Source organism: Contarinia nasturtii, unplaced genomic scaffold (assembly GCF_009176525.2).
Source record: "Contarinia nasturtii isolate CC-2019 unplaced genomic scaffold, AAFC_CNas_1.1 Cnas_scaffold_129, whole genome shotgun sequence".
Classification (NCBI taxonomy): domain Eukaryota; kingdom Metazoa; phylum Arthropoda; class Insecta; order Diptera; family Cecidomyiidae; genus Contarinia; species Contarinia nasturtii.
The window spans coordinates 5,235,576-5,251,486 of NW_022197486.1; the positions used below are offsets into that span (position 1 = coordinate 5,235,576).

General features: G+C 31.8%; 3 protein-coding genes across 8 annotated transcripts; 1 reads left to right on the forward strand and 2 right to left on the reverse strand.

Moving 5' to 3' along the window:
* Positions 1-1,750: 1,750 nt before the first annotated feature.
* On the reverse strand, positions 1,751-3,970 carry LOC116349772. 2 transcript variants are annotated; one of them, XM_031781363.1, is made up of 2 exons: positions 3,674-3,970; positions 1,751-3,467 (listed from the first exon to the last, which is right to left on the reverse strand). In XM_031781363.1, exon 2 carries the CDS (start codon positions 3,412-3,414, stop codon positions 2,008-2,010), a length of 1,407 nt encoding a protein of 468 aa, XP_031637223.1. In that variant the 5' UTR covers positions 3,415-3,467; positions 3,674-3,970; the 3' UTR covers positions 1,751-2,007. The 2 variants fall into 2 exon arrangements, with proteins under 2 accessions (XP_031637223.1, XP_031637230.1); XM_031781370.1 differs by lacking the exon at positions 3,674-3,970 and adding an exon at positions 3,561-3,648.
* On the forward strand, positions 3,823-6,371 carry LOC116349762. The gene is made up of 2 exons (XM_031781349.1): positions 3,823-3,875; positions 3,992-6,371. Exon 2 carries the CDS (start codon positions 4,064-4,066, stop codon positions 5,753-5,755), a length of 1,692 nt encoding a protein of 563 aa, XP_031637209.1. The 5' UTR covers positions 3,823-3,875; positions 3,992-4,063; the 3' UTR covers positions 5,756-6,371.
* On the reverse strand, positions 6,368-15,575 carry LOC116349732 (actin-binding LIM protein 3). Of its 5 annotated transcripts, none has more exons than XM_031781305.1 (14): positions 15,119-15,573; positions 13,194-13,504; positions 12,782-13,068; positions 12,438-12,676; positions 12,180-12,328; positions 11,821-11,886; positions 11,025-11,542; positions 10,758-10,948; positions 10,576-10,701; positions 8,352-8,455; positions 7,626-7,689; positions 7,512-7,552; positions 7,235-7,432; positions 6,368-7,169 (listed from the first exon to the last, which is right to left on the reverse strand). In XM_031781305.1, exons 1-14 carry the CDS (start codon positions 15,120-15,122, stop codon positions 7,056-7,058), a joined length of 2,412 nt encoding a protein of 803 aa, XP_031637165.1. In that variant the 5' UTR covers positions 15,123-15,573; the 3' UTR covers positions 6,368-7,055. The 5 variants fall into 5 exon arrangements, with proteins under 5 accessions (XP_031637165.1, XP_031637173.1, XP_031637181.1 ...); XM_031781313.1 differs by lacking the exon at positions 8,352-8,455 and adding an exon at positions 9,239-9,327 and having other exon boundaries at positions 15,119-15,571; XM_031781321.1 differs by lacking the exon at positions 11,821-11,886.
* Between the last annotated feature and the right edge of the window lie 336 nt (positions 15,576-15,911).

Here is a 15,911-nt window from a genome sequence, read left to right on the forward strand (position 1 = left end):
ACTATACAAATACACTGAGCCTTATGTCTGTATAACTAATCTATCGGCAACAGTTTCAAAACTCCCCGAACGAATAATAAGATTTTAAAATGAAACCGAATTATAAACCCAAAGAATTTTGATGGTAATATATGCCGAAAAATAGATGAAATGCATATTTTATACTATATTTATTGTGCAAAACGAAAATTGTTTGCAGAAAAGCCAGATTTTTATTGTGTCATTCCATTTCTATTAAATTAAAATAATACTACGTTGTTTAATGAATAATTCAATAAAAATATTATTATACTTTTTTAGTTGTCTACTGTTTTAAACACATTCCAAGGCACATTCTATTGTTCATGAGTACCTATGATATCCGATAAGACAACAGGCTTACTACCAATCAAGAACATACACATTCACCGAGTTTCCAAAATTGAATCGACCACAGAGTCACGACATGTATTATGTAATCTTAATGGTGTGATTATCTTTTTTCGAGGGGCTCTCAAAATGAATATATATTATTTTCATGAAGCCTGAACGATTCTAGATAATTTGGCATTATGTTTCAATATTTACACTCATAGAGGGCCCCTGGACTCCATCATTCAGGTCTCTATATTTTATGTACTATCCGATAGCATACATTGAGTTTTTTGAATTATTGTCAAAAAAATTCACCTTTTTGTGTATTTAGGGGCTCCAGGAAGAGAGTCTCCCCAACTCCATGGCTATCCGAAAGACCCTTCAACGTGGAGTCTAGCACCACAAAGTTTTGTACGTTTCTTTTTTCAATGGAAATTACTCCGCTCCTTTCAACCGTTTAAACATACGATGTATAGTAGATTGATTCGATTCATCATTTAATATCATTTTCAAAAGGAATTTTCTGCTTTGTAACTGGCATGTTTTATTTTAACACCCAATTATTAAAAAAAAAACAATCGTACTTGCCGTAGACATGCTAATTAACACAGAATTTGAATTAAATATTCACTGCATTTGTACATTTTAAATGAGAAATTCCACTAAATTATTTGTCCTCCCTATAAACTGTGTGAAAAAGAGAATTATAATGTTAAAATTTTATGTCAGGATGTAAGTAATATTGGTCGTCGTCTGTACACTTCATAGTATCATATCAATCCAGCTGATTGAAAGCATTCACAAATGAAGTGAAATTCAATAAAAACATCAATAACGTCGCATGAGAAAACATCTCGTTCTTTAAATTACCGTCATTTAATTACGAAACATTGGCATTCACCGAAAATGAATATTAATTCAAACCACTGACTGTTTAGGCATTACTTCATTAACTAAAAAATATATACAGCCGTCAGGTATTGAAGTCATATTTAAACTGAGGACAAAGAAGCTGAATAGTTCCTTTGGTTAATAATCATTTGATTTTTGCAATAAATCGAAATAAGTGTAAAGATGTTTGAAGGAGTTTTGATTTTCGGGATCGTTCTCACTGAATAGGCAAAATGCTGATTTGATGAGAACATTCTACTCACTCACTCAGCAGAATAATGGCACACACTCGATATAAAATTTTGCCAAATAATGAAACCCCACTATTTTTAAGTCACTTGTTATTCAGCTCTCAAGCCAGAAGGCCGAGCAGCGAAATGTCATTTTCCATTTAAATAAAATAAGAAAAAAGTGCTAGTTGGTACCCAATGGCAAATTTGCACAACAAAGAAAAAGAATATATTTTCCACAAAGCCAAAAGTCAAATAAAACTTCATAAAAATGGTTAATTTACAATATTGATTTTTATTTCAGACTTTGCAAAGAATCATTTCAATATTATTAACAGATTTTTAACAGTTTTGTTTATTTTCCATATTCAACTAGTAGCTTAAACTCGATATGATTAAAGTTTAAGTTTGAGTCTTTTCTTTGGCCTCTCTGGAGAAACTTAAACAACTAATACACGAACGATGGACGTTGATTTATCAAAAAAAAAACTAAAATTAAATTCACCCTAAATGTAACATCCAATTAAATAATTCATCTTAATAAATGCCAATCATATGAACCAATTCGTTTCATTTCAATTAGGCTAAAGTTTGTGACGCCATTTTTGGACCACCATTTGGTTGCCAAGAAAACGGTATCTGGAACATAAATCGTGACCTTTCGTGCCCCTGCCAATTTTTCCCGTTCGGCATTCAATGGATATAATTTCAGGATCATTGGTTCATATTCAAAGTGGATCCAGTTCTTTCTAACACGAGGAATCAATTTGATTTTATTTAATTTTTTTGTTAGTTGAATGAATGGAAGAATATCATCGGCGGAGCCATCTTCCAAATAAAGACGTTCAAGATTCACAAGGTTTTCTATCATTTTTCTATCGAAGCGTTCATTCACTTCTGCAACAGTAAACTCAACTAAATCGCTTAAAAGCATATCAATGCTATTTACCATATTGCTACGTGGAATGAAAATTTTTTCAACACCATTGATAAAATCGAGCTCTCGACTCAAAAACACATTTACATGTAAACGCTCATAGAAACCTTGACTATGAAGTCTATTTAATAAATTACATAATGGTTTTACAGTGGTAGAATTGTTTCCGATGAGCGGAATACCAACATATTTCAATCCGAATGTATCCAATTTCGCTGTTGAATTGAGTAACAAAGATGCATTTGGCCATAATACAAATGAATCACAGGTAAAATTGCGTACATTCGGATTACGTTTAAAAAATTTGCGAAATTCATCGATTTTTATAGACCGTTGTAAGCTTAATTCTAAATATTCTAACGTTGTATATTGTCTTAGTAACCATTTAAATTGACCATGGAATTTATTATTGTCATTTTTTTGTATATAAATTTTCCGTATATTTGTACAATATTTAAGTAGAACATCATATAGATTTCGATGCATCGAACAATGTCGTAGATGCAATATTTCAATTTTATCCAACATTTTTTTAATGTAATTTGTTGTTTGCTGACTAACACATACATTTGTGAGAGACAAATGTTTCACCAATTTGAATTCGTTGGCATGCAATTTTATAAATTTGAATGGGCCTAGATCACCTTCAATCGCAACCGAGGTAATAAATTGAATAAAACCGGGTATCGGAATACGTTCAATGATGCGATTACAATGGGATAAATGAATCACATAAATGCCATCACTTTCGCAAACAATTTTTGCCGCTGAATAGTTACGTGTAAAAAATTTACCCGTCACACATTGCATCGTTCGGCATGTTTGGCCTAATGAATGCAAATCTTTTAGGGATAAATACTCAAGTAGCTCGTCGATACAATGGCCAATCAAATTGAAAATCGACGATGACGGTTGATGGTGTTCAACATTCGAAATGATCGCTACAGCCTCCGATTCCTTGCTCTTCCTTCTTTTACGCATCCTTATGTGAATGTTGCCCATCACTGGGTCATTTGTTATTGGATAAGTGTATTTGTTTCTTCATTGGGTGTAACCTGGGAAAAAATTAACCAAACAAAAATTTTCACAATAAAATTTCAATGAATAACAGTTGTCCTTTTTGTGGATAATAATACTGCGATTACAACCAAGAAATATTTCACACATGAATATATTCAGAAAACAAAAAAAAATCAATTTTATGATCTTTTCACTAGTTTTAAATATTTGGGCACGAAAAACGTTTCAAATATATGTTTACCTTTTTCAGTATATAAAATATCTATCTATGGATTTGTTGGGAATAAATAATGTCTAATGATTGACATCACAGACAATCCTTATTGATATGCAGCACGCAAGTGCGTAAAATCAGGAATGACATAAAATGTCAAATGCGTACGTGTGCCTGGAAATTTTATTGATTTTATTGCCAGTTGGTGCCATAAAGAGGTTGTTAAAAGGTGTGCATATTTTTGTTTGTTTGTTCTTTTCTTTTCCTTTCTTTAGTTGTATCCCAGTGAAATCTTGTTTCTTCAATTTATTATCATCATATTAATTGGCTATTCATTCCATACAGCATTCATTCAGTTACCAAAACTAAACACATATATTCATCCAATAAAAAAAAAAAATCCAAAATCATTCACTGATGGGGAACATTCAAAGGAAATTATCTCTCAGAAAGTCAAACGAGGAGAACGACATTCGTACAGGGACAAAGAAGGGGAATAATGTTTGTATATATACAAAGAAGGAGAAGGATAGTGAGAAAAATGAAGAGATTTCGGGTCCAGCGTACATTTTTACGTTGAATAATGATTGTTTTCAGGCGTTATTTCCATACATGCCACTAAAAGATTTGGTTGCATTGGGCCAAACATGTAAATTCTTTCGACAAAATACGGGCGAATTTTTTCGAAAAAATTATTCAGCTGCCAAAACTGTATGCCAATGTGATGGCATTCGTGTGTTTGATTCGCATACGATGTGGGGTGACAAAAGGCGTATTGCTATACCAGATTATAATGAATTCGTCACTTCAACTGGTCTGAGTGACTCGCTGGGCTCATACAACTATATGAAATTGCACTACAAAGAATTCAAAATGCTAAAAAATCTTACACTCGCAGACGTATGTTTGAAGCGATACCACATTCATTGCCTTCGACCAATTTTGCGCACAATCGAAGAATTACATTTACTAAGTTGTACAGTAACTGAAGATCTTTACACACTTCTACTACAATATTGTGTGAATATGAAACGTCTTCATGTTCAATTATTTGACAGTGACTTTTCACCAAAATATGAATGGTTGATAAATGTATACCCAAAACTTGAGCATTTCGAATTGATTGTTTGCGATGGCCCAACAAAAGCGGAATTTTTAGCATTTTTCCAACTTAATCCAAAAGTACGCAGTTTTTCATGCCATTATTCTACATTGGATAAGATCAGTAATGATTCGAAGCAATTCATAGAAGCAAGCGTAAAATTGGATTCACTTGGATTGAAGTTTGATTACAGACATAGTTCGAAGAAACAATTGGAGTTGTTGAATCATTTTCACATTGATGGTTCGTTCAATAAATTACATTTGAGCACGGATCTCGGTGATTGGGAGAATTTGGCTCCTTTTAGTGGCAATGAAAATCCGTTTGTGGAAAAGCTATTTATTGATAGTTGTGTTTCATTTAAGAAAATGAAACCTCTACTCAATCAATTGACCGAATTGGCTGAAACAAAAAGTGATCCACCTAAACGGTTTGTATTTGATATAGAAGACGGCTACGAAGACGAAGACGACCTCGAATACGAAGACGAATACCAATTCGAAGCAAAAGGCAAAGGCAAGGGCAAAGAAAAAAGCAACGAAACCGAAATAAGCACCTATGTAAATGATCTCGTGAATATCGAACGTCTTTACTTCGAAAATCCATCGGAAATTGATATTTTACCATTCATTCAACGACTAAAAAAATTGAAAAAAATCAAACTTATTCAAAGAACTACATGGCCAGTGGTATTAAAATTGCGTAAGTTGAATGCCGAACGTGAAAAATTGGACGGAGCCGGAAAAGTTACGATTTATCTTCCGGACAAAGATTTTTTGGCAACAAAATGGGCCTCCAAAAATGGTAGCACAAACTTCAGCAAGATTCAAATAAAACGACTCGATTCGTTTGAATGGAATTTATCCATCCATGAATATAAAGGACTTGTGCGAAATACCCCAGCAGGAGATGGCAGAAGGTATAAAAATATTAGGTCACGAGAACTTGTGAGAACTTTTTTTCATCCAAAATCTCTAGCAACATCTAGTCGCATAAGCTTTGATTAGGCGAGAGACATCAAGTACCCACCTGCCAATTGATTGTATTTGGGATTTTTTTTGACACATTTTAACCAAAAATTACATTTTATATATCCATATATTTGGTATACGCACTTAAGAATTTGAATTTTACACAGCAATGCGATGAATAGCCGTTGCATTTTGTTCATAGTAATCAGTATTTTATTGTTCATTATACAATTATACATTCCAGATTGTTTATTGTTTGTTATCCATGTGCGTGAATATAAGCAGTTAGTTATCGCTTCTTATTCTTAGTTTTAAAATCAAAAACATTAGGAGGTTCTAACACAGGGAGATGAGGGATATTTTTATCCCTCTGAAAATTTTACGTTACCTCCTACAAATTTAAGAAACATTTGGTCCTTTAAAAAATTCAACATTTTGGATACAAATTGGAACGTAAAAATCGATGTATACATATATTTTATGAGTAAAAAAAAACATAATTATATAATTTCCAAGGATTTTATTGTGTTCATCATCATACATGAATAATTATTTATTAAAATAATTGTTTGTAATAGTTTAAATTTGAATAAAAATGGTTTTATGAATGTGCTTGTGCCGTTTGGCGAAAAACAAGAAAAAAAAATGAAAATTGAAATAATGTTTTGATTTTATTATGATTTCCATGTCAGTAATTTTAAAAATATAATATATTTAGTAATTTTTTTTTTGTTGTTGTTGCTAAAGCTAACTAACGGCTATGTCGCAAAAGCAGAGACAAGACTTGGAACACTGTGATCAAAGTAAATAAAATATATATGCTACTTTCATTGACAGAAGGTTTTACCGAAGGTAATATTACTACAATTGAATTGTATAACTTGGATACTTATAAAACTGTTAAATGTTTTGAACTTTCGACTCTCAAGCCAAACAATATTGAAATGCAAAATTTCTATAGATCCATATGTTGCATTGTGTTTTGTGTGTATGTGTATAAAATGCAAGCGCTGCCAATTGAAATTGAGTTTAAATAATATAATCAAATATTTTACTTTGAAATGCACTAAAAAAATTTAAATGAAAACATAAACCTTACCGCGAAAAAAAAAATCATTCTATTCACTTGTACCAACTTGCTTTAAATTATAACATTATAATTGTCCTATCAGGAAAAATGCTTTGTTCTACAAGTAAGTTTTAGTTAATGCATTTGCATCGGCGTAAAAAAGTAAATTCAATACTTAATTAGGTATGCATAAACATAGGCATTCAAATGTAATAGTCAATAAATCCCAACTATAGTTCATTTCAATTAAATCATCATTGGAATAATTTAAAATAATCGTGCCCTTCGTTTTATTTCGTTTCGGCGCCATTGTGGTAGTCGGTAGAAATCGGTTCTAGTGCACATCAAAACTGCTTCAAATTCAACATCGGACAAGTGACGCTGCGAATTAAATGCAGAAAATAAATTGGAAAAATCGAAAATTGTGGTCAATTCACATTGCTTACCTCCAAGTTACAACGATCAACGTCTGCCGGCAAACGATAGTTCGAAATCAAAAGCAAATGGTAAGGATAGATTTTGGCTGGCTCATGAACCAAAACAGAATGTGCCATATTGGGCAAACTGCGACGAATTAAGCCAGTTTGAGGAAAATGATAGGATAAAGCACCAGAATATGTACTTGATGCTGGCAAATCGGCCATCTATGAAAAAAGAAAGATTTTTTGTCAAAAATTGAGCAAAACATTCACGTCTTCAGAAACAAACAAGTTTAATACTTACCAAAGCACGTCGATCTCCCTCAGTTATTGAATCTACTGACACTAAAATAAAGTACACATTTATTAGAACATATTCACCTCAAATTAAAATTAACCAGAATGGTTTTTTGCTTACCGTCAGATTTTCCACAGCTAAATTCTGTGCTCTGTGTTTTGTCTCCAAGTCCAAAAGAAAACTCCTGTGTTGCCAAAAAAAAATTATTTATGAGCCCTGCTTTCAATAAGATATTTCAAAAAACACATGGGTGGATGATGAAACGCAACTGCTTTTTGGTATAATTTCTCAATATCTATCCATCCAAATGACCATATCAACACATTTTCGGAATGAAAGCTAATCGATACAGGAAAATATATGTGTAACTGAAAATAATCCTGCTCTTTACTACAGAAATCAGCATAAGCCAGGACATTCATTCAAGTCAGTTTCATTCTCAGCTCCACTTATGAGTGTTCGAGAATGAATCTGAGACTTCTCTTGAGAATATATCTTAAAGGAAATCTTGATAGAAGTCTTACATTCATTCTCGGACAATCATATGTATTGAATTAATTGATTTCGATATTTTGATGAAATGTTTGTTGTGTTCTTTCAATATCAAATCATGCTTTATTTCTATCTCCTTATCTCTTTTCATAATCATCAACTTTCTTTAAATAAAAAGAAAAAAATAAATGTTTTCTCGTAAAAATACAAAAAATGTCGAACAAAAAAAAGATCCGAATATGGTTTTTTTTATACTTTTTTCTCTCTCTGACTTTGTAAAAAAAAAAAAAAAAAATATGGAACCAAGACAAGGTCTCTACCGTATGTATCAAACAATATAATTAAAATGCTTACAGGACCACCGATATGTGTTGAATCCGTTGTAGCAGAACTGAAAGTGTGTGAACGTGGAGCTAAACCATATCCAGGTTTGATTATTTGCCGCAATGAACTCACCACTATATAATATACATATCAAAATGTTTGGTTTGTTCAACATTTGAAAATTTACAAAACATTTAAGCAAATTATGATGAAACGCAATTTTTCGAATTTAAATTTCGAATAATCAATCGTTAAAATAAAACGTCTGCATAACATATTAACGCATATTGTAAAACAATTGAGAAAGATTTTAATATAATCGAAATTAATAAATTGAAATAAGAAAACTATATAAATTAGAATACTTCACTAAATTTGTCAAATTGACTGACGTGCTCATAGCAAAAAAAATTCACATGAACTGCAGAAATCGGCGATAGATGCTGACATTGAAATCATTTAAATTGAATTTTATGTTTAATCTAATAAATTGCTCTTAATTATCGGGTCGCCGTTTCGATTGCAATTCATTTAGCTGCCTTAAAAATTGAATATCTTCTTATTTGCATTGCTAGTTTATAACTAAAACAAATGAAAAATAAACTCAAAATATATTCAACGTGCTGAATTTTGATCGATTGAATTTGCATACGAAATGACTGAAAATGCAGTCACATATTGCGGTGGTTAGTCGTGTATACGACATCTACAGCGTATTTATAATGAATACAGTATTTTGAATTGAGAATTGTAGGTTATTTTTTTTTACTTTTTCAATCTGTTGATTCATAAAATTCTGATGAATTATAATTAATTCAATGGTATTGAAATTACACCAATCACAGTTCGTATTTAGTTTCAAAAACATCACACCATGTTATTTATGTGATTTGAATCATGTGTGGAAGATAACTTACAGAGCTATACCCATTTTTAATACCAATATGTGACGGCAACGTTGAAGATTTTATGCCGAATTTTGGAGTCGAACGAAAATTGTGAATCGCTGAATATATCCGCATGTTGAATTTTAAAAATAAAGTGAACATATAATGTGAATTAAAAGAAAACAAAGATTAACCAAAGAAAACATATATAAAGTTAAAAAAAAAAAATCTTCTCAATCACTTTATATCGCCAACTAGAAAGTATCTAAAAACCAGAGATTGTTCCTCTGAGGAGAAGGAGGCAATTGAGGTGGAAAATATATTTAATCGAAAAAAATATTTTTGCGATTAAAATAGTTTCTTGATAATCAGCTAGCTTTTTTTCTCAATTTTTTTATTTTGCTTTTTTTGGAGCAATGCGAGCAGCTAGTAAGTAAGCAAGTAGTCTTTAAAAATTACTCTCTGCTACTCCGGTTGCTCAAAAAAGGTTTATTACTTGCTTGAGCATGCTTGAACACTTGCTCGCTTCCAGGTCAAGACTTGATTCTCTGTAGCACTCTCTTCCCTCTCAACTGCCACCTTTCTATTCTTTTCAGAGCAAAGCTACGAAAATATCGTTTATTTCTGAGAACAACGAATATCTGTTTGTACCGGTTTGTACACTTATTTTGAAATTGTAGCTCATGGTTTTTGTTGAAACATTCTAGTCCGGCCAAACTTGTGAATAAATGTTTCATTGCCATTTTTTTGTTAAATGAAAAAATATCTCATGGATATGCTAAAACAACAACGATGACACAATCAAAGTGAGAAAATCATTTTGTTTTTATCATAGCACTAGATATAAATCATTTTTTGCTAAACGTTGCGTAATGTATTCATAATCGTATATTACTCATGAGTTGTCCTTGTGTATATCAAAATCGAATACTTAATTTCAATAATTTTCTTTTATTGATTGTGTCACGATTGTTTGTTTTCTTATCACATCAAAATTTTAGTGTATGTTTATGTTTATGCAAATATATGCATAGTTTGTGCCGTGTTTACGTTTGTTTTTATGAAGTCATCGATGTACAAATATTCGACATTATGTAGCAATAAAATAATTGTGTCAGCGATTTAAAAACATTGTGTTAATCAAATTCAATAAAAAATAATTCATTTTTTACTACACTTAATTAAAATTTCCTTTTTTATTTAACATCACTTAAACATGCCTAACATTTGACACATGCAATAATTGTTTCAATTCAAAACATTTTTTCTTGCATATTATAAAAACGGCGCAGCCTTTGCATATATTAGGTTTCACCACAAATTTCGATATTATGTTCGTATAAATAAAGTGAAAACGTTGAACTTACCATTGTAACTAGGGGTTGTTCCAAGCGATCGTCCAACTGAGCCTCGATAGCTAGTTGATCGATCAAATGTAGTTTCGTCGTCGTAGAATGGTTTTTGGTGATCCAAATGACGAGAAGGTGATGCACCTATAAATGACGATGTTAATGGGCGAATACATCAAAGAATATTTTTTTGTATTTACCTATTGGCGATTCATATCTCAAACGATACATAAGCTCTTTGGAGGCTGAAGGTGTTCGTGATGCATTTCTAGGATCGATGTGATGTTGTTTCCATTTTCTATATTTCGCATGTTCCTTCAAATCTTTTAAAATAACAGCACCCATTCCCGATTTAATTTTCTTTAGTTCCTCCTCTTCCCTTTTCAGAAGACTATTTTAAAAGAATTGGTGTCACATTCGAAATTTTGTTCATTATTTTGATTGAAAATTGATTTATTCAAACTTACTCATCTTGAGTATTCGCATCACCATTTGCGTGGTCAACTTCATCTTCATCGTCTGATACTGGAACACCTTTATATGAATCTGATAGGCGACGACGACGTTCCGGATCTGTATAAGGATATGGTGGTGCTGGAAAATCATCGCGTTCAATTTTTGCCTTTTCACCGGGTGGTGGTTTTTTAGCTGCCGGATAATGTGACAATTCGATTGGCTCTTCATTGTTCATAGCTGGACTTTTTGGTCTTGGTGTTTCGGAACGAATTGAATCGACTAGCACCTTCATAGCACTTTTATTTCGAGACGATGGTCGAGATGGTGGACGACTACCGGCTTGTGAACCACCCATATTACTTGGCCGATGAAAATGTGGTGATACCGGTGCTTTGTCATACGGATCAACCGGTTTTCTTAAGTAATGAGGTTCATCAGTAAGATAGCTGTATGTGTAAATACGTGATATATCATCATATCCATAGCCGCCATATTCTCTCAACATTAAACCAGGACTAACAGTTCGGTACTGTTTGAGATGAACAAAATAAATTCAGGTTGAATATTAAACATTCTTATCATCAATTGAATTGAGAGAGAGTGAAAACAGAGAGACACAAAGTGATCGATTAAAATCAAAGTCAATTTTTAAATAAAAACAAACATTTGCACAAGCAATAAATAAATAAAATTAAATAAAACACAAACATGAAAAAAAACCTACTCATTATGCGATTAAAAATAAAAGCGACATTTTCAGAGATAAGTCGAAGAATGATAGTTTTATTTGTATATTGACCTACTTACTCTTCTGCTAGAATTTGGACTGTACACTGAACCATTCAAACTAGGTGTTCTTGAACGTAATGAAAACTGCAAATTAAGAAAAAATAAACAAAGAAAAAACACAACACACAAAAATAAACGAAAAAAAAAAATTGTGTAAGTCAAATAAAAAATCGTGCATATAAATAATATTTGTTCAATTGAAATTAATTGATAAAAGTCCATTTGTCATTCATTCCGAAATGGCAATACGGATTCAATTCGGAAAAACATAAAAAAATACTACAAAATCCAAACTAGCGGTCTAAAAACAAATTTAATGAAAAAAACACACACACAAAAAGAGCAGTGTAACATGGTTTCTAAAATAAAGAACGTACCTGCATTTCGCTGATAACGCTATTGCTTAAACGATCACACTCAGTGTCTGTAATATTTCCATTGAGTTGATTTCCACCTAGTAATGTACTTCCATCTAATATTGCTCCTAGTTCACTAGACGGACAAGGTCCACAACGCGGGTGCCAAACTGTAAAATTGACAATTGCAAATATTATTGGACCGGTCATGGTTCTTTTTTTTTTCATTTTTTTTAAATGTCACAATGGTGACATGCAAGTCAAACAATACGATCTTACCTGCGCTACCCTGTAAATACATTTCTTCACCATCTCCAAATGGATCACCACATTTAGTACATCTTGCGCATGTAGGATGAAAGTGGTGATTGTCACCAGCTTGTAAAACTTTACCGCTGATATAACGATTACAATAGGCACATTTAACACCAAAAAGTTTTTGATAGCATTTTTCACAGTATGGAGTCCCATCTTTGCCCATATATTCACCATTTAATAGTGCATTGCAATTTTTACAGCTGTTTTAAGAAATATTCGCAATGCCATTGAATGATAATGAATTTGAAAAAAATTTTTTTTTTTTTTTAAATAATAAAAATAAAAATGTTCAAATGTTCTCTCACCTGAAACAGCTGATATGCCATTGTCGATCCAAAGCGATCAACGCTTGACCTTCCTTTAGTTGTTCTTTACAACCAGCACATGCATTCGGATCGTATGTATCATCATCGTTTAATGCTCTAAGTGAATTATTTTGATTATGTTGTTGTGCTTTTGCAAGCGTTGGACTATTGGTGTCAATCACCGCCGATTGATTTACTTGTGTATTAAATGATGAATGGATTTTTGTATTGGGTGGAATTGCTACGCAATCTTCACAAAATCGTTCCCCTTTGCCCGTGTTAGTTACCTAGATCAACAACAACAATAAAAAATTTAACATTTTTTTTCGACACTTATCATCCTTTATTAGCATTAAAAATAAATCTATTTCTATTTTCGCTTTAAATCAATTGAACTGTATAGTCTACTTACTTTGCTCCCTGATTGAAACGGTTGATTACATCGACTGCATGTAAAACATTTTTGATGATAAGTGTTATCCATTGTGGAAACAACTTCGCCTTCAACATACAATTTGCATGCAGCACATTTGGTACCGAATAGTTTTTGATAGTCCGTTGTGCAATAAAATGCACCGTCTTTCGAGAAAAAACCGCCCGAAGCTAGTGACTTATGACACGTCGTGCACTGGAAACATTGCTTATGAAAATATTTATCGGTCACTCGAAGAACCTCGCCGGAGCATTTTTTCTGGCATCTTGTGCAGCAAATTTTTGTCTTCCCTGGAAATATTTTTTTATTTAGTTTTGTCAGTAATCATATTTGATAAAAAAAAATTAGAAACTTATTAATTAAACATCTTGTTTTCATTTTAATACCAAAAATAGTTCAGTTTGTTACTGATTAAAACGACGTATTTGTAGCTGTAATTGCAAAACCAACTTGGTTCAATTACGTTCATATAGTGTTGGTTGCTTTTAAGAAATCAATCACACATTGATAGAGTGCATTTCACGGTATATGATGGAAAGCAGAAAATGGATGCGATAATTTTTCATTTCATTTGTTTCACATTGTTTTTGGTTATTATATATTACTGTGTTGGTTTCAAGGCAAGCAAATCGTGTATTTAAATGCTCTTTTCGATCCATACATAAGAAGAAAGAAAGAAAGAAAAAATGCCGACGGTTAGCTAATCAATGAGTATGGTGCTATAAATTGTGAATTTGTTTTTCCCACTATGGATCTAATTGGAAAATATTGCTATGTTTTAGTACATTCAGTCAAACCAATGACTGAATTCACTTCTATCAATTGATTGGAATAATATGTGGTGACACCATGTCAAACTAGATCTGATTTAACCCCCATATAGTATAATAAACAGTAGATGTATCATCACAATCAGTGATTGTCTTCAACGCAATCATCAAAAATGAAATGAGCAACAGCAACAACGAAAAATCCATCCAAAATTGAAAAGTAAATAATATGTCATTAAGTTTTATATCTACGGACAATAGAAAATGATAGTAACGTTTGCATTGTATCTTTGGCGTATCAGTTTGCGAATTCATAAAAATGTTAATTTCGAAATTTGACATTTAACCAAATTGAATGAGAAAAAAAAAGGATTGTTGATTGTTGTCATTCAGAATGAAGATCGCATTAAAAACGTTTGTCTTTTTATTTTAAAAATGTGTTTTTTTTGCCACAATTCATTCCATTTTGAAGCGTTTTTGCGATGAAGTCATCGATGTGGAATGTTTTTTTTTTTATTTCATCGCAACTAATTGTATTTTATATTATCTATAGGGTTTACAAGCACATATATAAACATGAGTGCTTTGATGATGTTCCATTACAATGATAAGATATAACTGTTTTGTATTACAATTGGATGTGGTGAGGTGAAATTTCGAAACATCTGAAATTATTCACACTAGGTAATTATCATAATCATCAGAATGTACATATCGTGACGTTAAGAGAATTTAAATCAATGTTATATGTTCAATATAGAATATTTTATCTGAGTTCGGGTCATGTACATTATGCACAATAAAATGAATTGTATGTTATGTGTTTTGGATATGAAACAAACACACACACACACACATAGAAAGAGTGAGAGAATATTCATTTCGTTGAATGCTTGATTGAAGGCGTGTTCCGTTCTCTATTTGACTTTTAATTTTATTTTCCGAGCTATCTGCTCACATGCACGCATACATCAACACAAATGTAAATTCGCATTTATACAAAAATACCTTTTTTAATCTTATTTTGGCACTTTTCGATTCACATTGATCGTTGTTTGTTTTTCCTTTTTTCGTTTCAAATTCAACAATAGTGAAGACGATTCGAATCAGAAAAATAGAACACACAAAACTCACCCATTTTAAATTCTTTTTCGTCGTTTTTTTTGTTTATAGTACGATTTCACCAAATTCCAGTCACGGTTTCTTTTCCCATAAAAAAAATTGGTTGGTTTTATGCAAGCTTCACATTTAACTACGCAATATTTTAAAATGATTTTGAAAATATGACCATGAATAAAAAAAAGGTTTTTATGAAAAACGTAAAAGTTCCAGCTTATTTCTTGCTATAATTTTTCTTTTTTGTTCACGAAATTTGTGTGTAAGGCAATCGAAAAAACAGATGCTCAACATCAATTTTTCTTCATTTGGTCACAAAATACACGAACCTAACTTTTCATTATTTATTTTGATTTTTTTTTTTGTTTTTGTAACTTAAATATGCCTAAATTTGCAATTGTTATCTATATATATAAAAAAAATTCACTGAAAATGACAATTATTCTAAATACTAGCGGAAAAAGTATTATTTGCTTGACATGACGAATGAGATTGGCCGCTAACTAAAATTGAGAGAAAACGAAACGAGAATCAATATACACAGAAACATGAAAATTCATTGAATGCTAGGTTAGCGGATGATGTAATAGAAAATAGACAGTTATTGTAGTGAGTGTAACACACACATCATCAGTTTTTTTTTCATTCTTCTTTTTTTGGGATGTGTTTGTATGTATATGTACTAATATGCGTAGTAATATATGTATGGTTGTTTTGCGCATGTGTTTGAGACGATGACACATCTCATAAATAGTCAAGTAATCATGATGTTTCTGTTGGCAATGCTGTAAATTGATACACACATCTATAT